Source organism: Limulus polyphemus, unplaced genomic scaffold (genome assembly GCF_000517525.1).
Source record: "Limulus polyphemus unplaced genomic scaffold, Limulus_polyphemus-2.1.2 Scaffold500, whole genome shotgun sequence".
In the NCBI taxonomy this organism is placed as follows: Eukaryota; Metazoa; Arthropoda; class Merostomata; order Xiphosura; family Limulidae; genus Limulus; species Limulus polyphemus.
In genome coordinates this window covers 69108-95968 of record NW_013666110.1, presented here as the reverse complement: position 1 = coordinate 95968, position 26861 = coordinate 69108, and the positions used below count along the sequence as shown (strand labels likewise).

At 30.6% G+C, this 26861-nt stretch overlaps 1 protein-coding gene across 1 annotated transcript in view; it reads left to right on the top strand.

Moving 5' to 3' along the window:
• LOC106458675 (serine/threonine-protein kinase D1-like) overlaps window positions 1-26861 on the top strand; it is a 53121-nt gene that overhangs the window by 20960 nt on the left and 5300 nt on the right. Inside the window, exons 2-19 of the mRNA XM_022384935.1 lie at window positions 4556-4711; window positions 7234-7372; window positions 8646-8777; window positions 10636-10793; window positions 11081-11276; window positions 13294-13371; window positions 14933-15074; window positions 16438-16561; window positions 17421-17498; window positions 17949-18156; window positions 18552-18592; window positions 20151-20223; window positions 21215-21378; window positions 21492-21596; window positions 21959-22057; window positions 24224-24308; window positions 25505-25580; window positions 26506-26612. Coding sequence (XP_022240643.1) covers window positions 4556-4711; window positions 7234-7372; window positions 8646-8777; window positions 10636-10793; window positions 11081-11276; window positions 13294-13371; window positions 14933-15074; window positions 16438-16561; window positions 17421-17498; window positions 17949-18156; window positions 18552-18592; window positions 20151-20223; window positions 21215-21378; window positions 21492-21596; window positions 21959-22057; window positions 24224-24308; window positions 25505-25580; window positions 26506-26612 — 2161 coding nt within the window. The remainder of the gene's footprint in view (window positions 1-4555; window positions 4712-7233; window positions 7373-8645; window positions 8778-10635; window positions 10794-11080; window positions 11277-13293; window positions 13372-14932; window positions 15075-16437; window positions 16562-17420; window positions 17499-17948; window positions 18157-18551; window positions 18593-20150; window positions 20224-21214; window positions 21379-21491; window positions 21597-21958; window positions 22058-24223; window positions 24309-25504; window positions 25581-26505; window positions 26613-26861) is intronic.

The window sequence follows — 26861 nt, the reverse complement described above, 5'->3', positions numbered from 1 at the left end:
TAGCCCCACAACGTCCCACTATCTTTACCACCTTTCGTGTCTGCAGCCAGATGCGAGAAGGTGGTTGCTCACAAAGAATAAATAAATAAAATAATTAAAATATATATAAAATAATAGAATACATTACATCAATTGGGGAGACAGCAAAACTCTCCTTGAAATTAGCATTCCAGCCTCCAATATGACGTTTCGACATAAATACCAGGATGTTAAGGTATTACTGTACTAAGCCCAACCAATATTACGAGTATAGCTCCCATTTTCCACCCTTCCATGGTACGATCTGGATCTTCAATGGTTCTAAAGAGATCCACACAGTAACAGGTCTTATATAGGGAAGGTGATATAACTACCACACATAGAAAACCCCACAATATGAATCACATGGTTATAGCTTGTTTCGTTACTTTATTAGAAACCATAGAAATTCACGAGATGCCGTATTCGCGAAGAAACTTCAATCATACTGATTACATACAGTAAACATACACAAATATAAAGAAGTATGCCATATAGAACACAAGAAAACTAAAGAGTGATTTACAGGTTAAGGTAAACAAATCTAATTACCCAAATACCGCTTCTGACATAACTAAGATTTTTTAACAAACCACGTGATTTGATCGGGAGAGATTGCAAATCTTCCTAGTCAAGTGAACATGTTAATTCAGGAGCACTTTTTTTTTTTCGTAAGAAACGCTTTTAGCTGGAAAGTTGAAACGTGCAGTCTAAACTAAGCTTTTTATTTTTGATGCTGCAAGGGATCAGAAATCACTATCCACGAGAATTTGTAGTGAATAGCAAGAGACATGTTTTGATTTTACTAGTATTTGCCTAGATTAATCTTGCCCTATAGTTCCTTTTGCGCGTTATGTCTTTACCACTTTAGGGTCGGTAACGACGAGCTCCACCTCTCCTATTTTATTTTTCGGTTGGCAAACACCAAATTATAATGGAGCCCGAAATAATTGTAACGACAAAGAGAATGCTACTTAGTGTATGCATGCAACTACAGCTGCGCATGCACTCAGTGATTAAAATAGGCATCGTATTTAATTATATATATATATATGTATATAATGTGTGTGTGTGTGTGTAATTACTTATTTTTCTTCATAGCTTCATCTAAGTATAACAGATGGTTACTGTCTCTCGGAGACCATGTATGGCATATTGATTAACAAAAAACATTTATCCATGACTTCTTCCCCGAGTAAAGTTTGTTTAGAAAAACTAACAGGCACGTGTATGTTAATCTGCCATGCATGATGCATTAAATTTGTATTTCGCTAATTGGTTTCAAATACAATGAATTAAATTATAAACGAAAGTTAGATAGTTAGTACATTTTACAAACTTAGGTTGTTAGTTGTTCAAACACGTATTAATTGATATTCTGTTGCGTGAAAATAAGAGCGTGGAAACACAACAAAAATAATCGCACAACCTACTGTACCGGAAGTGCATCATGTTTATACATCATTGTCACAGAATGTGACAGAGGAAGTAGTCACAGCATTAAAAAAGCAGAATTGATGAGAGTTTTGTACGTTTATATAAATACTCAATTTCTATACAGTAATTTACTTGTCTGTACTGAAATTAGCTCGTGAAACACAACACGCTAACAAAATCGAATAGGAGGCTTTACTTCAAGGACTCCAAAAGCGCTATTCTTATATTTTAGTTCCCACTGCCGGTAGGTCAGCGGTAGGTTAACGGACTTACAATTCTAAGATTCTCCGCGGTGGATAGCGTGCAGATAGCTGTTGTGTAGTATAGCACTAATGAAACTTATGTTTGGATATTAGCTATTTCAAAGGCTAATGCGATTTACTTATTTATTGAGCTTTTATATTTAAATCACCCTCTCATTTGCAACTTATATTTGGTGTAACGTTACCTGTAAGCAAACATATAGCCTTCGTCAGAACAGACACTATTTCACTAATAACGTAAACAAAACAGGAATGAGCCCTCAATTCATGTTTCGTCAGTTCATAATAATTTATTCAATAAACTCAATGGACAGTATTAATGCTTTTCGTTTTAACTTTGGAAATGATTATTAGATTAAACAGGTGATCATTATCGTAATAAGGCAGGCAAATTTTATCGGAACAAGTAGGTGATCAGTACCATTGTCAAGTTTGTACAAGATGTGGGTGAACAGTACCATTGTAAGACAATTAAGTTTGTACTGTACTAGTTGTTTCTCAGAACTATAGTAAGACAACCAAGTTTATTCCACGTAAATATGTATTCAGTATGGTGACAGGACAGTCGTTTATGCAAGGTACTTATAGTTGTGATTTATATAGGCAACCAAATAACAAGTTGGTACGTGTATGAGTGATGATAGATGTGGCTTTTGATGGGAACATACATTAAAAATTAAAGGAACCACAACATATTTGTGTGCTTTGCTGTTTGATTACTGCATTTATTTGTATGGGTGATGAGATGTTATTTCTTCATTAGACTTTCCATAAGGTGGCATGCCTTCTTATTGGCCAGCAAGACTGTTTAATCTAGGAATATTAAAGTTAAAAAATTAAAAGTAACTCAACAAGTAATACTTGATTTTCTTACCAGAAAGTAAGTAAATGACATGACAGATTGTAACTTACAAGTGGTCTGTGTAGAGTATATCCATTGAAATGCATTTTTTTAACAGTACTTGCATCATGTTAAAATAATTTTTCAGGATATGAAAGCACACTCTTGTAATAAACTGTTTTTCCTATAGCTCATATGGGGAGACTTTCAGGTAACTGTTGCCTATAAACACATGAATATCCCCAAACCATTTGAGTGCCTTTTTATAGTGGACATAAAAATACAGTAAAAGGATTATCATAAGAAACAGAATTTGAGAATTTATATTTTCCCCATAACTGTATGTTTAGGAGATGAAACACCTACTTGAATGATCAGTAATAAATTCTGAAAGTTTTAAAATACCCTTTTTTAAATACTGACTTAAATAGTTTAGAAATTGATAACATGAAATGAACAGCTCCTCAAATAATTGATTGATTCATTCATGTATATATGAAAATGACAGATCTTCCCAAGATCATATGTGCGTCTTAAAAAAACCTAAGGTTTTTTAGGTTTCAGCACCTACAATTTCTGTGTGTGTGAGGCATTCATAAAATGTACACAGTGATGGGTCTGTAGTTTCCACAAACTTTTGAATTTTACTCCTGGAGTTGATTAAATTAATGTTACACAATAAAACAGTTTACATGCAAGAAGTATTACTAGTTGAAGACTTGATGCAACTATAAATTGAGTAGGAGTTAAATAGGAAAGTAAAATAATGAGATTTAGTAAAAGTATCAGTTTTTGTTAATTAAGTTGATTTTGTAGTAACACTTACTGTATCCATGGTCTGTTTCAGCTGTTCATGTTCAGATTGTGGCCGTATCTGAAGAGGTATAAAGATATTTACTAACTTGTCAGACCTGGTGTATGTATGAACTTTTTTTTCAAGACCAATAAGAATGCTTTAACCTACAAATTACAGGCTTGTATTCATACTGTTCACTGATGTATTCATATATATTTTTTTTCTCCTGTTACAATACTTAATGTAAAGAACTGATCAAAACAGGTGGATGGAATCATTCATTTTCTGTATCAACTATTTATGAAGACTATTTATTAGTAATTAATGGGATTAATTGCAATACTGATATATATGTAATTTTTTTTTCATGACATTTTGTGGATCCTACAGCCAATAAAGTGAGACTTGTATTAAAAGTTTACAAATGTGCATTTAAAAAGGTAATGGGGTTAGGAATCTCAGCAAAGTACGTTTCTTTTGCTGTACAAATGTGAATCTTTAGCAAACACACTGAAAGATGTGTTGATAGATAATCTTTCATAAAATCTCTATATATTAGCCACATTGTTTAATACAGTCAACACTTTAAGCTATTTAACATTTATAAAATTATTCCTTAATGCAGGAAGCTCCAGAAAATTTAATTATTACAATACATATTCTTTTTCTATGGGGCAATTGTTCAGTATCTTGACAAATCTTCTATGTTTTATTCATGTCTGGTTAGGTTGGGGTTTGGAAAGTCTGGACCGGTTATTCCTGTAAGAAATGGTTTTTATTTATTGTGGGATTTTCCATAAACTGTGCAACATGCAGGTACATCCTGTTCAATATTAAAATATGAAGGAAGATTTCTACAAAAGTAATATTATTGTAATTATTTTAAAAGATCATGTTACCACTTTTTGTTTAAATACCAGTTGTGTGTCTTTCCTGTTAAATGTTATTCATACCCTTTTTACTGTTTGTAATACTTTTATTAGAAAAGAGAAAACAATGGCTCCATGTAGCAATCTCTTTTTACTTCTGCTGTAAAGAAAAATAATATAACAAGTTGCTTAATACCATGTATTCTATATATAACACACACACACTCACTCACTCATATTCAACACCTTAATTGTTATTTGTGAAGTATTCTTACCCTAAAAACTAGCTTGGTTTGATCAAGTAACATCATATTATTTCTTTTCATTTCAGGCTTTTGCTATGATGGATACATCATTGCTAAAGGTTCCAGGTGAAATCACTTTCTTCCTGCAAGCAGGATTGTTCAAGGACACTGTTTCAGTGGATGTCAGTGAGCTCAACCTTAAAAAACTCAAAGACTTGGCATGCAACTTCATCGACAAGAAGGTAGGTGGAATTATGATTTGTATTTGATATTTGCTCAGAAACATTTTAAAAGACTGAAACTGGAAATAATTTAGAAAGTTGGAAAATCTGAAATGGGCCTTGCAAATTTTGAGACCATTGGTGAATTGAGTAGAATCACTAAAAAAAAAAATAGGTAAGAGCAAAACATTGAACAAATGAATACACTAGTAACTAAATGATATGTAATAAAAATATATTTGTTGACATATAAAGTAATAAATGTTTTCATGCCTTTGTGTCTGATGCAGAACATTGCATATTCTGTGAGAGGAAATCCAATTAATTTGAGTTGTCACCATGAATAATAGTATATTAGTTGTGTCACTTGTTGATTACATAAATCTGAATCTTGATACTGAAATGTTACTAAATTTTATAAAAGTCATCAGGGTTTCCATATATAATGGCAAGTTGGATGCCAGAATTTTTACAATGTTTAAAACAAAGAACCATCCTATATGAATTAGTCAGAGAAATGTAGCTCAAAAGAAAATTAGAAATGGAAAAGATACCACTAATTATTCACCATTTTACCAAAAAATGTTTTACAACAAGGACAACAACAAAAATTCACTCACACACACACACACACACACACACCCATATACCATCTATACTATGATTACATTTTTCATTTTGTAAATGTTCTTATTCAGGAAATGACAACTGTGGTATTTTGTCTTGTACAGTGGTGAAGAATAACCATGATAAAGTAATGGGACTTAACTATAATGATTTAACACAGAAACACTTCAAGTTCTATCAGTGCATTAGATTCTCATAACAAAACAATTCTATTACTAGGACGAAATATAGTTGTAAAGCATAATTTTCAGTTAAAAAACAATAGTTATTTCTTGAGAAATACAAAGAAATCAGAATGTTTATTTAATATAAATCTCTGTGTAATAAAAAAAAATTAATATCAATTAAATAACTTTTAGATACATCTACATGATGAACATTTTTGTTTAATAAAACCTTTGTTATGCATAACACCTTTTAAATTAATAATTGTATATGATACATATTGAAATTTAATGGTACACAACAAGGAAGACAAAATTTGAATCATATGAAATTAATAACTATATTTTAAGTAATATTAATGAAAAATGGGAATAAAGACATTTTATTTTAGACAAGGAAACATTTCTGTTTAAAATTGTAATTTAAACTGAGTAGTAATTATTCAGGAATTTGATTTCTCTATAAATTTTTGTGATAATTCTTCTGCTTTAAAACTACTCTTGTGGTCAGACACTGTAATTAAATAATGCTGTGTTTGGTGTGTTTAATCTTAAATAATTACAAAATTTTTGAACAGGTGAACCATGTACAAAGTTATTAAAGCTGTTGTGTTAAATGTTAAAATACGGCTTATGGATTTGTTGTACAATTGCTATAGTCTCTTTCAACTTTTTTTAAAAAGTGAGTTTTTCACGTGTATGCTTCATGCTGTTCTTATTTAAAAAATAAAATGATCCATCACATTAAACTTCCAGTCACTCACTAATACAGTTTCTTACCATACAGTAATTTGGGTTGTCTCTTTTGAAGCAGATCAGTAATCTTGGAATCAGCTGTTACTACCAGATGTGAAATTAAAAAAAAATCTGTTCAAGATGATTTTACTTAATAGTAATAAAAGTTATTTTCTTGAACTGTTCATCCATGAAGTACAGGTAATGTTTAAAACATGTAACTTTTGGGTTTGTATCTTTGTGATAGTATTGGAATGGTTAATGTAGTACTTTAAAATTTTATATTAATGACTTTGCTAAAACATTATTGTTTAAACCTTGTCTCTGGGATAATTTAGAATTGAAAATGTGTCATGCTCAATTTGTGTGTAAATCCAGTGTGAAAAAAATTTATAATTCAATGTGGCTAACTATGGAACTAAAGTACATTCCATATGTTTGAAGTTGAGTAATTAACAGTATATTTTATGTATGTTATGTGGAATGATGTAATGAAATTAATACAATTCCATGTGTTTGCCATGTTTAAAGCTCACACTAATATGTAATGATAATAATAATACAAAATCTAAATATTGTATGCATGTAAAAAAAAAATAGCACTGTGTTCCTTAAAATTCTGGAAAAAAAAAATTTGTTTTGCCATGCACCTGTGAATGTTGAAAATGTACTGTTAATTGAATTACTTTAGTTCATTTATTGTTAATTAAGTAATACATTTTTATCTGCACTATGAAAACCAAAATACTTATAAGTAAATAAATGTATGATCATTTAAGTTGTCCAGATGTTCACTTACACTTTTCAGTGTGACTGCTACTCTGAACTTTTTGGATTAAATGACAAAAAAATTGATTATGCATAAAGGAAAGTGTAAATGTACATGTCTGTGTTCACAGTTAGTCAGTAAAGAAATCTGTGCCAGGCACATGAAGTTTCTCCAGTGCAACAGAGCATGTAATCTTGTTTGAACCACAGGCATAACACAATCATTAATTCTTATACCCCTCCATGTAGTTCCCTGACCACGGCTTGAATCGCCTGAGTGAGCGCCTTATCCTATTTCGTCATGACTACAACTCAGAAAACATGTTGCTTCCAATCAGTGCAGCCACCGACATCACAGAGAACACTGTTGTGGAAATCATTCTGTCAGGTATTTTAGATTTTTAGTTTGTGTTCTGTATAATGCTAAAACTGACTATAGCTGCATACTGCTAAATTTTGATAACAATGTGGAAAAGTGATAAAATTCATAGATACACGCTCAGACATACATTTGAAAGACCAATAAAACAACTCTGAAGTGGCACCTGTGATAAGGTATTAATTTTAATGGTTATTTTAAAAAAATTGTTTTTCAGTTTGCTGTAAATGTTCCATGAGGCTTGTGTACATTTTTTTTTTAAAGTGTATTAAAGTATGTTATGTTAACTCTTAATATGTTCACCAATTACTAAAGGCTGTATTTAGTGAAAGCTAATTACTGCTATTATGCATTGAAGCTGTGGACTATTGATACTGAAATGTTACTAAATTTTATAAAAGTCATCAGGGTTTCCATATATAATGGCAAGTTGGATGCCAGAATTTTTACAATGTTTAAAACAAAGAACCATCCTATATGAATTAGTCAGAGAAATGTAGCTCAAAAGAAAATTAGAAATGGAAAAGATATGACATTTTTGTTTGTTTTTTTGTGAGATGCTATTACAGTATTTCAGTTTTGGTGTTTTTAATTATTAATAGTAATAATTAAAGTATACTTACAATGTGTTTAGTGGGATATGACAGCTAAAAACGTTCAATAGTATAATTTGTAGAAAAACATGTAAATAGTTATAACAAAGTGGTTAAAAAATTTCACTGTGGCAATATGAATAGTATAGGCTTTGGTTCCTGAAAGCAACAGATTTTTAGATACAGCTTCACACCATCATAATGTAATTTCACTGCATGGTTACAGAATATATCACTATCAAATTTCACACATTGAACTAGAAAATTTTCTCAGTATAATAGCTCAAAAACATTATTGTCACTATTATGGACGTGAGTATTAAATGAAATTACCAAAACTGCAATGGCTAGAATACTTTTAACACAGTATATAAATCTATAGAATATGATAACCATAACTGTTGGCATTATTTATTTATTTCTAAAATCACAAATTTCGCCACAACTCTGTTGCGCTAATGCTTTTGTCATGCTATTTGTGACTACTTTGTGTGAAAAACTTATCTATTTTGCATTTATTTATTTTCTTCTACATGGTATACGTTTATATACACAAGAGTGAGATACATGAATCAAGAAATATAAGATAATTACAGCTGATCTTTCAGTCTTACTTTGATTCATAAATGTAAGATTAGATGTCATGTTTATTCTGTAATGTGTAAAACTCCTTATTGTGTGTTTCACAGTAAATAACCCAACTGATGATATTCAGATAAGACCACATGGCCTCATGGTGCATTCATATAAATCCCCAACTTTTTGTGACTTTTGTGGAGAATTGCTGTTTGGACTGGTGAGACAAGGGCTTAAGTGTGAAGGTAAGACTTTGGAATACAAGAAACAGTGTTGAACTTTGTAATTAAGCAATGCAGTAAACCTGTAATAATAATCCAAGACTTCATCTTTTTTCTTTTTTTGTAGACAGTTTGTTTGAGCCACTGATGATAAATTTCCAATATGAAATAGAACAAGTAAATAATTTTTTTTATTTTAAGCTTAGTCATGAAACATGGTTTGAATGTGCAATTTAAATGTAAGAAGTCCTAGAAAAATAAAATTGTAATTGTGTTATGCAGACTTTCAGCTCATTCACTCATCATTAAATGGTTTTATGAATTATCGGGTGTATTGGTTTTGAATAAAAACCGATGGCTGGAGAAACAAATTGTTTGGATTTTTCAATAAGGGATTAATTATGAAAATAACAAAACAATTTTAAGTTTATAGCAACAAAAGCTAAGGTTGGTGAAATAATTGAGGTGTGAAAGTAATTTAAATGTTGTACATTTTTGTCAGATGCTGTTTACAGGTAAAATAAGTAATAAAAGTAAAACAAAAGTACTGCTTATAGAACTACAGTTCAAGTCTTGAACTATAAGTTTGCTGGTGTAACTTAATTTATAAATACTGAAAACTTGCTTCTTTTGTGGAAAAACTTGTAACATTTAAGAATATGTTGTTTTGAGAATTTGTAAATTTATACAACTTGCAAACTGTTGGATTATTTAAGTGTCTTGCTGTTGAAGAACAATAGGCTGATACAAAACTTGTTTGTTTTTTTGTGAGGTGCTATTACAATATTTCAGTTTTGGTGTTTGTTTTTAATTTATTGTTCTCATTGAGACAATGTTGTTTCAGCATTTCATAACATTAACAAAACAGAGCTTTTGAGATAGCTGTCATGTCTCGTAACACTTAAGTGTAGACATTTGTGCGTGGGTGTTATGATCATTATATAAATGGCATTAACAGTTGACGAAAAGGTTAATAGGTAACATGTGATAGAAGTTGCTAGAAATTGTTTGTATTGCATTCCAAAGTTTCTGCTTACTTGTACAAGTGGTGTAACTACATTTTGCAGGGTATATTTTATAAATTTATTTCAAATGTATCTTTAATAAATCTCTTTTTACAGTTCTGAATGCTTGAAGATTATTGAAAGTGTTATGTGTGATGCAAATTATAATTCAGAAATAGCTTTAAGTTGCTTGTCCTGAATTATTGTTTATATATTTATCGTATTGTTACACACATTTTGAAATAGTAAATATGAATGAGTATAAAACGGTCTCAAATAATGGTCAAGAGTATTTCATGGTTCAATGATTATGCAGTTATTAAAAACAATTTCTTAAAATCTTAACGTTCTTAGTAAGTGTCTAACATAAAATTGTTTTTCTTTGTGTTAAGGACATCTTTTCTGAAAGTTACAGTTGTGATTATAATAATTATATTCTTAACTCTCTTCTCTTTATGCATTTTATTTATTTATTTTTGTTTAAATACCAACTTTATAAGTTTCTTTGGAATTTTTCTTTAAAATGTAATATGACAGTCATACAAGAGACTATAAACATGGAAAATAATATTCAGAGATTCAAATATTTTTGTCTCTTAAGTATAAAGTGTATGTAATCCTAATTTATGTAGTAATATAAGAATAATTTATCTTAATAGTATTACATGACCTGTCACCATTTTCTCTTATTTGTCATTCAGTACTTCATACTATTGACTAGTATTGCCCCTTGTATATGATTGTCAAGTCATCTAAACCATTTGAGTTGTAAGATTGTCATTAAAACTACTGCAGTAGTCTATTTCACATCATAGAAATTCAAGTTTTTATAGTTAATACAGAATACCATAATATGCAATTGTCTTTTTTTTTAACAGGGTGTGGTTTAAATTTCCACAAAAGGTGTGCTTATAAAATTCCAAACAATTGTACAGGCACATATAGACGAAGGTCCTCAACTTACCTCTATCCCCGAACTCCTATGGAACTGGTGAGGACCACAAGCAGTGGGCCAGTATTTTCAGATGATATTTCTGTGAGTTAAAGTTGTATTATAGGAATGGCATTTCTCTAATTGGATTTTAGAATTTTAAGTCATTTTTTTATTTATTTAGGTGCAAAAAAAATATCAAATGTTAAATTAAAATATTAAATGCATCTTGTCCACTAACATTAGATTTTCATCACAGCAGATATTTATTGCCCTTGTTGTTTGTCAAAGAGTTCAACTGATATACTTAAGCTTAAGTATAGGCTGTGATGGATTATCAGATCTTTACTCTCAGGATTTTGAATTCTTTCTAATTAAATCTTTTTATATAGTTGATGCCGATTTCTTCAGGAAAAGAAAAAAAATCTTCTGTCAACATGGGCAGGCCACCGTGGGTTGACAGAGAGTTGGCAGGAAGAATCAAAGTTCCACATACCTTTGTTGTACATTCATACACTCGTCCCACTGTGTGTAAGCACTGTAAAAAACTCCTAAGGGGTTTGTTTCGCCAAGGCATGCAGTGCAAAGGTAAAATTATGTACAACTGTTTATTTAATTTTATTAGTGATACCTTTCGTTATTAGAGGATTGATGTTCTTTACAATACTAATTTTTCGTGTTTTTTTGTAAGATTAGTTTTATTTAGCATCAATCGGGGCTTAGACAAGAGCTTAGACCATTTTACAATAAAGTAACTTGCACAGATAATTATATTACCCATCATTTTAAGAATATTGTTAACTTAGTTACTTACAAGACTATCACATAGATGTATTGTTATTGACTGATGACTTATTTATGAAACCAAAACCTTTTACCAGGGTATTTAAAAACATAAGTTATTGAAAAGAAAAAAGTTTTGGTTACATTACTTCAGCATAATCAGGCACAAGTTGGGAAAAAAACAACTCATGACTGTAAAGAAACCCAAATTTTCCCAGAATGTTTAAGAACCACATAAATCTTCCTCCTTAAAAAAAATTAATGGAGGCTGAGATCTGAATGTTTAGTAATTTTGAGTTTAACTTGTCTATCTTGGAAAGTAATTTTTACCTTGTAGACAGTGTTTGTTTGCTTTGTTTTAGCTGAGCTCAAAAATAACAAATTTAGATAGTACATTTCTGTGTGGAAGAACTTGTGTGAAGAAGAAGCACAGTTTTCCCAACACAGAAACAAAAATTACAATCAATAAATTGAAACTGTTAACCACACCCAAGAAAGTGAGATTTTTTTAAAAATAACTTCTGTAGAATAGCTACCTTAACTTCAAATCTAAATTGCATAGGTAAAAGACGTAATATCTTGGGATTTTGGAATGTATAGCAATGAAAAAAGAAATGAACATAGAATTGAAATGAAACTCAAAACTTTTTTTCCTCTCTTTTTCAGATATGCATGCTTAAAACTAAGTTATCTTTATTCTCTTTGACCTTCTCATAAAATTAGTATGAAATGAAATAAATTATGTTGTAAATCTTGAGCAAAATCTCAGCAAACAAACATTTTAGAATGTGTTGTGCCTCCTGTGTAATTAATTTATTGTTGTACCATGAAATCTGTTCATATCCAAAATAGCAAGAAATCGTTTTCTTTGATCAATGAATTGAAGATTGAATATCCAGAAAGAAATATTTACATTTTTAAGTATTTTTCTTTTGCATAAAATGATTGCTAAACCAAGCTTTCAAAGTGTGTGTTATTATATATTATATTTTTTTCCCAATTTGTCACACATGCACTACACAGAAAGTATGCCACTTTACATGTTATAGGTAATTTTACTTTTGATCTTAAAGCTGAATTCTTCACAAACTGTGATAATTCTCATTTCCTTGAATGTGCTTAATAGGTATAATGTAATAATTGTGACTGTCTTGTGTAGAGAAACAGGATATCTTACTGAAAGAACAAAAGGTCACAGTTGACTTAATCCTCATGCTTTTTGAGCACAACAAAAACAATAGTATAGTCTTCAAAGTAGAATTGTTCTTTGAAGAAAATAACATGAAAAAAATCAGTGTTAGAGCATATTAAGATTGACAATAATACACACCTATGATCTCCACTTTATTTTATTTTTTTAAGTGGCACAGATTCATACTACTCTACAATTTGATATTTTAAATAATGATTTTGTTTGAGTCTAATAATGTTGAATTAATGTTAGAAGGTGAACTCTTTATCTAAAATTACTCTTAACTGAAATTATCCAATATGAATTTGGTTGTGACTATACAATAAATCCTTGGGCCATTTTACTGGGGGGTTTAAATCATCTTGGTTTTTCTGAAATTCTCACTAAGTAACAGTTTATCAGAGAAAACAAAAAATACAGAAAAATTGTAACCTGTCTAAACATTTATATCACCAAAACCACTTGACTATTTAATGTGTTTCTGTGTTACTAATTTGTAGGAGTTACCAGAATCACAGTGCACCAGTTACAGCATGACTGACTGTTTCAATTCTTGACAGATTTCTACAGGTGAAGCTAAGAACAAGAAAAAAAGAATGTTTTGTTATATACTGTTTTTCTCTTTTAAAGATTGCAAGTTAAATGTTCACAAGCGGTGCAGTGAAAAAATTCCTATGGATTGTACAGGAGAAGCTCCAAAAGAATGGTGTAAGTACTTCAATCATTGAAACTCTACTAGATACCAGGGCTATAGAAGAGTCGTGTATAATAAGATTCAGTATGTGTGTGTGTGTGTGTTATATAACTCCTAAACTGCTGATTACACTGACTTCCAAGTGGTACCAAACAACTTGTCTCGGTCCTAGGGTTTGCACAAAGGTAAAATTTTTCACCTCACCACTTGGGGAACCTGGGTATTTCCTAAAAACACCTTCTCCTAAACTACTGGACTCACCAACTTCTAAATGGTGCCAAATGTACTGTCTCGGCCCTAAGGTTTGCACAAATGTAAAACTTTTCACTTAACCCCATAGAGAACCCAGATATTTTGTGAAAACACTTTTACGAGGATTTCCTAAATTGGACCCCAAATTTGTCATGGATTTAAGTTAGAGCACATAAAGAAGTAGGCCTACTAATTACCATTCATAACTTAAAATAAATTTGCATTATAGTGACAACTATTATTAAACTAAAAAAATGCAAAATATTAGTTCAAGCAAATTTGTTGAACTACTGTTTTGCACTTTTTCAGTTTAATGAAAATTTTTAAACAGTCAAAGATAGAGGGGTGATGAAACCTGTAAATATGGGCCATAGGCCCATGGGTTTGCTTGTTCACAATGTGTATGTACCAAAGGATTTAGCTGGTAAACCAAAAATCTTTCTCAAAAATAAAACGTTGTTTTTACTAAATTAAATATTGAAAATTCTAATACACTGTAAGCTTTGCCACATATTGTTACATATTAGAAGTTGATATTAATATTACCAAGTTTACACAAAGTGTCACTATCAGAGGCATTGCTAGATGCTTAAAAGATATGGGGACTCGGGTCCCATAGGCATGGAAATGTCCAGCGTTTCAGTATGATATTGATCATGGTTTTCTATTCTGATTTTTCAAGATGCTAACTGGGGATTTGTGGCACGTCACATAGTTAGAGCACTTCTGGTCACTATTATAAAAAAAACCATTACTCCCTGGAAGAAAGAATATTTCCTAAGCTGTTCCAGAATGTTTTTTTTAATAGAGAAGAGACCTAAAGCTGTATGGAAGTGAATTTCATTTTATATTAATTTAGTTTATTTAAAAGAATCAAAATGAGTAAAAATAATTTCAGCAACTTTTTCATATGACATTCTCTTTGTTGGTGCTATTACTGTTCTGCAGAAGTTATACTATTTTATACACTAGGAACCCTGTTTGAAAGCATCCACTCATACACTGTGTGGTAGGCCAAAGACCTCTATAATTAACAGTGGGGGGGTCTGTGCCCCAAAGATTTTGGTGATTCTGCAGTCTGTTTGATACCTTTTCTCTGTTTTATTGAAACATTAAATTTTGCATTTATCCAATCATAGTAAAATTTTAATGAGTATTAATATATTTTCTTTTTTAATACCCAATATTAGTTAGTTTCAAATTTTATTGGTATAGCTACATGTACCATCTATTTATGACATAGTCATTTCCTTAAACTCAATCTGCTTGATTTAAGCAAATGTTTGGGTTTACTTCATATACAAGTAAGCTAAAATTTTTCAGTGGAAGGAGGTGAGAACACAGATGGTGAAAATAGTGGAGACACCATGAATGGAGATAATGAAGCTGAAAGAGTTGATGAGGAGTCTGGTAATGAAAGTGAGAGTTCTTCAGATAAAGGAGAAGACTTTAAACTTCCATTAAAGTAAGTTGTATCATCATAATTAAACTTTGTTTGCTGTGGATGATGTACATGATGTTCTGGATTTAAAGCTATTGCTGTTAGTAGCAAACATGAAGGTTTGCATGAGTACTGAACTTTTTGAATGTAGGCAATCCAAAATAGTGTGTGTGTAGGAATAAAATTATCCTTTAGTTCAAAAGTAAGAAACATTGTTTAAACACCATGACAGTCATCTTAGTCTTTGTTCGGCTTATTAATTAAGATATATGAGAATAATAAGTTCATATTGCTATTGGTATTCGTAAAATAAAGTTGAATGTATAAACAAACTGAATTAGAACAGATGCCTGTACTTTAGGAAATGAATTTGTTCATGTTTATGTGATGTTGTAAATTAGAATATTTTATTAAGAAAAGTCTAAAGACATTAACATAAATATTACTTTAACAGTTATAGTCTTAGGTTTCATGGTGTTTCAAGAAAGTCTCTGTGTGTGCTTGTGTGTGTCGGGGAGGGGTCCTCTATATACAGTGTAAAATAGGATATAAAAAACTATTCCCTTAAACAGTAGATTAGTTCCTTATTTGTACCTGCTACATAAAGTAACACTTTAAAGTGAATTTAGCATATCCAAATTAGAACTTAGAAAAAAATACAGATTTTGTAAATATCAAATGTAAACCACAGGAGACTGGAACACAAACCTAGATTATGCTTTTAACACAATGTGTCTGTGGTCAACATTTTGTGCTTTTCATGACTTTTTAAATATACTTATCTCTGTATGAATACTTGAGAATAAATGAGTGGAGAAAATTCATCTCTGTAAGACCATTAATATACAGATGTTTTGACAGCTTCTTTTCCTCAAGCCTTAAACCATTTGTTTATGATTACCACAGTTGGTAATCATGATCCTCAAATAATTTTGAGAATGAGCAATTGCTTGAAATGTTACCATTATCTATCACCTTCATAGTAGTTTTTTTCTTAGTGAACAATTTGTGTTTTTGTATAATATTTTTCAAATAATAGAAATAACTTTATTGTTACAGAATTGAAGAAAAAACAAAGACAACTGTACATTTCATAAAAACTTCATTTATTCGTGACCATGGTTTCACCAATAAAGGCATCATCAGGTACTGGCAAAACCATACTCAGGAATAAATAAAGTTTTGTGAAATGTACAACTGTCTGTTTTTTTTTTCTTTAATTCTGTAATTATGGAGTTTCACCAAGTACTGATGGTTTCAAGTATCAACTTTATTGTTTTGGAACATGTTTGTATGTATAAATTTATTGCATCGATATAACGAGAAGTAAATGTTTAAAAGTTTTGCATGTAACAATATTTCTTATTAGTTTATTTCCTCTTTGCAGTGGGACAACCAGCAACAATATTCCCCTAATGAGGATAGCCCAGAGCATAAAACAAACTAAACGTATAAGTTCTAAAGTGCTCAAGGAAGGTTGGATGGTACACTATACAAATAAAGACAGCATGGTGAGATGTATAATTTTGAAACAATAAAAACAAGTCTTATTACCAACCTCTGCTAGAATAAGCTGTTCCATTCTTTTGTTTTTATGTGTATTGATGTCTCTTGTCCTTTGGTCATTATTCGGTGGATAGTGATTAAGCATTATAAAATATTACTCCTCAAACTACCAACTTGTTTTTATACTGTTCATTAGAAGTGAGGTCCATGTATTGCATGACATTGAATAGTTTCATAATTTTGACACTTGGAGTAAATAAATGACCAAAAAACTGGGTGAAGTCACTCATATTCCATGTAAAATGCCCAAGGAGTGGAATTAATTGCATTATTAATGGTTTTTGTTTACCTTTTTTTTTGTATAACTTGTATGTTATGAGGGACCATGTAACTAATAAAGTCATAGACCCATAAGCAAGTTGGTACATAAATAGTTTAAAAAAAAAAGTCTAATTCTAGAATTAACTTTTGGAAATTTCCTATAGATGGTTATTTTCAGTGATTTCACAACAGATTTTTGAAATTGAGAACAGAATGGAAAGTAGAGATAAAAAAATATGAAAATATTTTGGTAGGTTTTCAAATTAGATACAGTTTAATTGTGTGCATATATTTCATATTAAAAGTTAAGAATTTCAGGATGCATATATATATATATACTATGTATTTCAAAATCCCTCACAAATACAAAATTTTATATTCCTATTCATAATAATGCTTGCAAATAGTTCATTACATGAGATAAGAAAAATATTTGAATATATTTAACCAATCCTTGCCTCTTACAGAAACTAGAAAATACATGTATTTAATGTGAAACCATCATCTCATTTTCTTCCCTTTTTTTCCCTTGTGATATCCCAGAGAAAAAGACATTACTGGAGGTTGGATACTAAAACAATAACGATGTTTCAAAGTGAAACAACTTCCAAATACTATAAGGTAAGTTGCCATGTTGTTTTAACATGTATTTGGTTCCCAAGTTATTGTTTGGAAATTCTTAATAAATAATTACATTCTGTATCAGCTATTAGTATATGATTCATACACTATTTCAGATATATTTTACTTTTATCTAAAACACAGATTTCTTCCATTTAATGACTGCTGTGTTGGCAAATAAAAAAAGTAAATTAATTAAATAAGAAAATACATTATTGATCAGCATTTTTCTAAGCATATTGGTTATATCTAAAAACTTTGAGTTCCAATTAGTATATATAATTGTTGTTGTTTAAATTGCAATTTAAGTTTAGACTGTTTTGTAATTTTGAAATTAACTAACACATAAAAACACGTTTTCTGTTATGAGTGTCACATTTTTTATATTAGTCAAAAAATAATAAAACTAACAATGTAGGAAAAGCTCATTTGTTTTCTACTTTTCTTTAGGAAATTCCTTTGTCAGAAATCTTTACTGTAGAAACTGTAAAAGACAGATTAACTGCTGATAAATCGCTTCAAACACATTGTTTTGAACTCCGAACAGCTAATGTTGACTACTTTGTTGGGGAGGACCCAAACAAAGATTATAACTGGGAGGTTGCGATTCACCAAGCTTTGATGCCAGTAATGGCAACTCAGAATAATCGTTCATCAAGTAAGCAGGCTCACAGAAATTATTTTTTTACTTGATTTGGTTTTTACCATGATAGATGTAATCCTCCGAAACTTGTGTAATTTGTACCTAACCTTATGTTGATTGTATATGCTACACAAATGTTGTAGAGCAGTACACAGATAAGTTCTATAACAATTGTTAATTTATTGGTTCAATGTAAGAAAGATAATCATCAATTAGGAAAAGTATGAAAGTTGCTACAATTTGAAATTGAAACTTTCAGTAAAACTTTTTGATCTAAAACAACTTAATGATAAAAAAATTAACACACAAGGGTCCATTTTTTAGTTCTAACTTCATCAGTTTGTATACATTGTATACCAAATTAAAACATGTAGTCAACATCAATTTGAATCATTGTATTTCTGTCTTAGATGATACATCTGATGAAGAACAGCAACCTGAGAGTAACAAGGTAAACTAGAGTTTTTGTGAAAAAATGTCAGCTTCTTACTTAAGGTCTAGTTTAATTGCTTTACCAACAGAATGTACACTAATATGAAGGTATTTTTCATGGCTTTAATGATGACCTGAAGCAAAATTGTTTAAGTGTAGAATTAAATTTGGTTTTAATTGTTCCTTTGACTCACTATCTGAGGGTCCTGGGTTCGAATCCCTGTCCCACCAAACATGGGAACATTATAATGTGATGGTCAATCCCACTATTCGTTGGTAAAAAAGTAGCCCAAGAGTTGGCTGTGGGTGGTGATGTCTAGCTACCTTCCCTCTAGTCTTTCACTGCTAAAATAGGGACAGATAGTGCAGATAGCCCTTGTGTAGCTTTGCGAGAAATTCAAAACAACTTGTTCTTATAATTCCCAAAACTAGGAAAATGACTGCACTCTTATTTGCAGTTTCACAATAAAGTTTTAATCTAAATATATAATCAGTTTTAAATCGGAAGGTAAAGAGGTTATTAAATGATCCAATTTGGAAAGGTATACTATTTTTTACTTTTCTGATTTAATGTTTAAAATGTTAGTACTATATAGATCCAGAGTAGTTTTTTGAGCCATCTTGCAAATGCTTATTAAAGAAATGTACATGGGCTTGGTTCATTGGACTAACCTGATATTGGAAAAAGAATGTTAACTATAATTCTGAATTTACTATGTGCAGCTATACAAAATGTACAAGTTTGTTGTACACAAAACATCAGATAAGTTACAAAGTTATTTGTGTTCAAGATATGTCTGAATTAATAATGTCAGTCTGACCCAGACTCTAACAAATCAGAAAGCAATGTGATGTTCATGTAAAGATTAAGGATGCTTCTGTCCATTAAATAATTTACATATTGTACCTACATAACCTCTAGAACATCCAAACTGCATATCTACAGTTATTTTTTTCAGTATCCCTATATACATTGTATCTGGTATTTACTATCCTCTACCATAAACTGTCGTTAAATCAACAACGTGAACAGTTGATGAAATTAAATGAAATGCACAAAATGGTGCAAAAGGTGACAATGTAAATAATACATGTGAATATTTAAAAACTTGTCCTCATTGCTGTAAGTATTTTATAATTGTGAATATTTAACTGATTAGTTATTGAATCTGAATTTGAGGGATTTTAGCCATAACTGTGTAAGAAGAAAACTGCTCAAACAGTAGGTTAAGTATCTGCTGGAAGAAAACCAGTTATATTAAGTTAGTCAAGGTAAGATAACTTGTCACTTGGTGAGGGACATTTTCAAAGACTGAACAACAAAATAAGTCAAGTAGGTAATAGAGATGATGTGTAGGTAATAGAGATGATGAGAAAAATATAAATCTATGGTCAGTAATGTATAAAGCAAATCAAGTTACATAGAACTTGTATGTCACTTTTTTATCTTCACAGCTCCTTTTCATGTGTTATATTCTAATGCATGTAAGTTAAAGACATTATTAATTTTTCAGTTCATAATGTAGTGTTCCTTGTTCTGCTCGTAATTGTTTTTTTTTTATTATTATTAATGGTAGGATATTAGTCGCATGTACCAGATTATTCCAGATGAAGTTCTTGGTTCAGGACAGTTTGGTATTGTGTATGGAGGTCAGTGTCATTACACTCTAATCCAATTGTTTTTTTTGTTTTTTTTCAGACTTCACTTATGAAGCACTTTCTATGACTTGCTAAGTTAAAATGTAAAAAAAAACTGTTTTAAGTTAGTCTAAAGTTATCCAGTCATTAATCTTGGATGCAGAAACTTAGAAAAACTTCTATCTCTCCCATTACATGGTTTAAGTATTGATTTAAAAATGTGAACACAGTTGTTACTTTATAGATTTGAAAAAACAATTTGATTATAAGTAAGTACCTTACAGATGGAAATATGTATAAACTTTCCTTGGATCTTATAGGCAACCCAAAGTAGCAAGGTTACCATAATTTAACTTTTTATTGTGCAAGGATTACTTTAAAAAAATAGTAACACTTTACAAATATTTTTTTTCATCAAGTATTACTTAGGTCATGTGCCTCCAGTAATTGAGCAGTAAGCTTGAAGTATTATAATGTTAGAACTTGAGGTTCAAACCCCATGAAAGACACAGTGCAAACTGCCCTTTATTAAGCTTTATACTAAAACAAACGTAGGTCACACACACACACTTCTGTGTATGTCTTTCTGTATATCTGATAATTCTTCTTCATACAACTGAAGAAGTTCTAAAGAAATCATGATCCCTGTCTGTCTCTCCAGATCTTAGTTATTTCAGATCTTTATATGGCAAGAGAGTCCATTTAATCAAATGTTTGAGTCTGTTAGATTGAAAAATGCTGCTGTTTAAAATACTTTCTAATATTTGACGAATAAGATTAAAATATTAACACTTTCCACAATTTTCTAATTAGAAATTTAGAATTGATGATTAAATTTGTATTTTGGATCCCTCTGTTAGACTACAAATTTGTTTTATAGTTCTGTAGTACAAGTATCTCTCACCAGTAAATCCTGAAATGTTTTTCTGGGATATCATAAATTCTATTTAGAAACTCATTATACACACAAGGCATCATGTGTTATTTCTTTTCCCCACTGTAGGAGTGCATCGAACAAGTAGTAGAACTGTGGCAATTAAAGTGATAGACAAGACCAAGCTGCCAACCAAGCAGGAGGCCCACTTAAAGAACGAAGTGATTATACTTCAGAATATTAATCATCCTGGTGTAGTGACTTTGGAGAAGATGGTGGAAACTCCTGCCAGAGTAAGAATGTACTTCATCTTTTTGTAACTCCTGCTTTAACAGTTAGACATATAGCTCTTTTTATAAATTTTCTTACTTACTAGTTTTAACAATACGTTATGATTCCATTCCAGATTTTTGTTATTATGGAAAAACTAAAAGGGGATATGCTAGAAATGATTCTGTCAAGCGAGGAACGAAGATTGTCTGAGAGAATTACCAAATTTATTGTTTACCAGGTAAGCTTCAAGTTTTTAGAAGTCTTGCACACGATATTTGTCTTAACACAATAATATCATGGATATATTATTGATATGACTTGTGAGTAATACCCTTTGAAAGATGTAAAAAATGGTTGTTACATCATAATTGTTGATTGTTTTCACTAACTATATATATGCAGTGACTTAATTAGTAAATAATAGCAGTATATGGACTAAACAAGTTAAATAAACTTCACTAATACGTTAGTTTTGGTACAAATTGTAATACACAAAAAATTGTTTCAAAGTTAAAGGGTTTAGCTTTATATTTTGAAATTGCTTGACAGTTTTGCTACGTACCTTAAAATATATTTTGCAAATATATCTGTTTTCTTCAGATTCTTATTGCACTGAAACATCTGCATTTCAAAAACATTGTTCATTGTGATCTAAAGCCAGAGAATGTGCTCCTGTCCTCTGATTCAGATTTCCCTCAGGTAAACAGTAGAAAGAAATGAGAAAATGTTACTTGTAGAATTTTCGTAATTTTATCACATAAACTAAAAGCAAACTTGCATTTAAAATTTGAAACAGATTAATCACTGGGCAGTTCAATTGTATTTTTTTTCTAATTATTATTATTAGCTTTATTTGTTATTTAAGTAATCACGGAGATTAATGCACTTTACACAAAAATGTAAGGGTAATCAGTATCTATAATGCCATAGCTATAAAAAAAGCCAGATTATAAAATAATGTCAGACACTCCTCTCCAGTTCAGATATCTGATGACTAATCATGTGACTTTAAATGTGAATGATTACTCATATAGCCTTTGCTGTATGTTGTGGCCTGATGCAAGTTTGGCTCGCATATTACTTTGAAGTGAATCATGGAATTTTAAGTGCTTCATATTGTTTATAAAACATGACTAGAAGGCATAGATACTTCACTTGTCTATTTGATTGATGAAAGTAAGCCAAATATAGCAGGCTGTTATAAAGTAACTCAGTTCCTCTAAGCTTTGTAAGCATAACATTGAACTGCTTCAAACCAATGGTACAGTTTGCTATGACACCCGAAGAATACAGATCATCTTCCATAACAGAAGTAAACAACTGCTACCCATTGATTTTGGATCACTATGTTGGAAAGGAGCCTGGTTCAAGGCTGATCAGATGTTCTGTTGTTAATGTACAGGTGGTTAGTAACAAATATCACATCTGAATAAAGTGCATTGCACTCACTGCATAGCAATCATACAAGTATTGGAAGTCCTGTTCCCTACACACTTAAGCTTCTACTGTGATGTTACATCTAAACTTCTCATTTTTTAACAATATTTTCATTTACCATTTCATCTACAGTGTCTCTCTTGACAATTTCAAGTTTCTCATTATTTTGTACATTGTATTGAAAACTCTCTTTTTTTTTCAGAGAAAGTTAATGTTTTTCATTTCAACACATGTAAATAATTCCAAATAAAATAAATACTGCATGGCAGAAAAATTCCATTATTAATTGTTACTTAACTGGAAAAAGAATTTTGCTGTATGTTGTACTAGATAGCAGGTGAAAAAAAAAAAGTGGCATTAAGTTGTAGTGAGGACTTGTTCCTTAATTTTACCTGACTTGTTCGATAAATTTACTCCAATGAATAAAATGGTAAAACCTCATCTCTGAAAGATCTCTTATGATGTATCAAAACAGCTGTTTGTATTAATATATTTTGAGTGCACAACCACCCATCTCTAAAAGATCTCTTGTAGTGTATAAAAACAACTATTTGTAACTTTGCATGTTCATTTGAAGAAACAGTCATCTGTGAAAGGTCTCTTATGATGTATCAGAATAACTGTTTATCAATTTGTTTCTTTGAGTGAACATGCAGTCATCTGTGACAGGTCTCTTATGATGTATCAGAATAACTGTTTATCACTTTGTTTCTTTGAGTGAACATGCAGTCATCTGTGACAGGTCTCTTATGATGTATCAGAATAACTGTTTATCACTTTGTTTCTTTGAATGGACATGCAGTCATCTGTGAAAGGTCTCTTGTGACATATAAAAACAACTGTTTATAACTTTATGTTAATATCTTTGAGTAACATGCAGATCCAAGTTTTCCACTTCACTTTTTTTTACCAACTAAAAAATGTTTTCTTATAGGGAATGGTATGTTTTAGTTTCACTTTTTCTTCATGTTATGTTAAAATGTAAAAAATACATAACACTGAAAGTTCCCAGTATTTTTATTTTCTGTACTGTAATTGACATACTTGAATAAATTAAATTATTGGATAAAAAACAGCTTGCAAAAAACAAAGTCAAATATTGTAATATCAAACTCTGTTATCTCTAATACATAGATGATGTTGAAGTCAGACCTCATTCTGATAGCTAATACTATATGCATATTGTAGATAAAAAATTAGATAAAGGTCCCAGATCGGCTATCTTGGTCCTCTTATATCTCACATTTCTATAGTCCCTGACACTGACATATTGATGTTTGACTGTGTTCAATAAATACCGAAAATTTTTAATTTTAAATATAGTTACAGGAATAACCAGAATTTCTTGGCTCTTGAACTGCCTGTAGATCACCTTTGATAAGTGTTACTCAGTAGTTACTGAAAGAAAATACACAACTTTTTTTATAGGTGAAACTCTGTGATTTTGGATTTGCCAGAATTATAGGTGAAAGATCATTCAGAAGATCTCTGGTAGGAACTCCAGCATATTTAGGTAAGTAAAGTTGTGAATCATGATGTGAAAACTAGCATACTTTACATAGGTGCAACTTAAGGGGCAGTTGCTCCCACATGTATTTAATATCATTTATACGAGAAGAGTACACATGTATAAAATGTGTAGTTTCTGCTATTTCAATAGTTATTAAATAATATATGAAATAATCAGAGCAAATACTCCCAAAATAGATTAATTTTTACATTTTAACATGTATAAAGTCCAAACAGCAAAGATGCCTGTGTTATATGCAGCGTTTAACATCACTTTCCTTTGGCATTGGCTTCACTTAGTAAAATTAATATGGCTGCCAAATTTGACCCATTTATTCAATTGCCTATGTATTTAATCTTGATCTGTGGGTAGTCTGAGTCCTTCTACTAAATTTGATCAAACTTTGTGCAACCAGTTCTTCACAACATGATTTACAATCTTTTCTGGAAGAACAACTACACTGGAGTGCTTTAGTAATAATTGTTCACACTTTTAAAGTTCTAGAAAGAATATTACTGTATGTAATGTATCAAACAACAATGCTATCAATGTAATGTATCAATCAACCATATTACTGTTGGGGTAAAATAAATTACAAATTTATTAAACACTCTAAAAGTTTTACAAATCTTAAAAATTAATTAATGAGTAATACCTGGCCAGGACTCTAGAACTAAATATCTCAAATAAAATATTCATAGAGGAAAGAGGAGCATTGTCATTATCAATCACAAACTTAATGTGTAAGGTTATATAAAAGAACAATATTAGGCCTGGCATGGCCTGGTGGTTAGGACACTTGACTCGCAATCTGAGGGTCTCAAGTTCAAATCCCCATCATCGAACATGCTCATTCTATATGGCTGCCATCTGGGCCAGCCACCTGGGTATGAATTCTTAGCTTCCAAAATTACTGGCAAACCCCAAACTATATATAATATAGAAAATATATAAATTAACTATTTTAAACACTTAAACAAAAATGAGTATCTAAAATAATAAAGAAATGTATCTAACTTATTGCAGCTCTTTCTCAACTTCAGATTGAAGGATTTTTTTATTTACTAGTCAGACCAAGACATTAAATATGAAGTGCTTGACAGAATTGGAACCAGTTTTATGGAACTATAAATTTTTTTGTGATGTGTTAAATTTATTTATATATATTTTGTTGATGATGTGTTATATCTTAATTGCAGCACCCGAAGTAGTTAGAAACAAGGGCTACAACAGATCACTGGACATGTGGTCCGTTGGGGTCATACTTTATGTCAGGTAAGAATTGCAGTGGCTAATAATAGGTACGTTGATTATTATATCAGTACCAGTGTCAATAGTACCATTACCAGTAAATATTGATATTGATGATTCAAACTACCATAAGATACTGATACCAGAAAATAAGTTAATCAATTTTGAAAATAATAAATTGTTCAAGATGTTGGTGATGTCTGAAATTGATATGTGCTGGCTCTTTCTGAATTTATTCCAGCATCCAAAAACTAATTTACCAATTTTTAAAGTATTATCAGTATTGGCTGATAGCCAGATGCAAATATTGGTTATTGGTACTATTAGCAAAACATATTAGCTGCACATCTCTATATTTTACTAAACTAAATTAAAAAATAGAAGAAAATGAAAGCAGTTACACAGATTTCTTTGTTTATTTATGTATCTTTAGGTAGGAAAAATAGAACTAGCTACAGAACTCTTTGTGTCAGCAAACATTAGATAATAGAAAGTCACAGAGGTATATGTATATTTGTGTTCTTACTTTTATTTTACTGCTTTTCCATAGTTGCATATATAAGTAGAGAAAATTGCACAGACTAGTTAAAAAGACTTCTCTTAAGCACAAAGTTCATTGCTCAACCTGATTGCTTTTTGACATTGAGGATTTGTTCACAGGCAACATATACCATGTTTAAAAGTAAAAGTATATCGGTATATTTTCACTTTTTCTTGATAAGATAAGTATACTACTTCTTTTGCATGTATAGTTGTTTTAATCTTGATACAGTTTTTAATTTTTTTTATGAATAGCTGAATTATTTGCACATGATTGATTCAAGGGTTTTAATTTCCAAGGTATATAGTTTTTATACCTGTTCATTATTTATTGTGAATAGGAATTTGATTTTCGTTTTATTTTATGATTAGATCTGTTGAATAACTGTTCATTTTTGTTTTTTGACAGTTTAAGTGGAACATTCCCTTTCAATGAGGAGGAAGACATTCATGACCAGATTCAAAATGCTACCTTTATGTACCCACCTAATCTTTGGAAGGAGATATCACCTGATGGTTGGTTTTATCATTGATTAAGTTTAAATGATAATTTTCACACAAATGTTTTCCTCCCAACATCAATGAAATTGCCTAAATAAATTGTGTAATAATGTGATATCCAGTTTAATAGAATAACATTTGCTCATACGCATGTCTATTATCATTCTTCTTTATTTCCCTATCAAAGGCAGTTGTAATAATTTCTTAATTAAACGTAAAGAAGAAAATATACACACACACACACACACACGTGTGTGTGTGTGT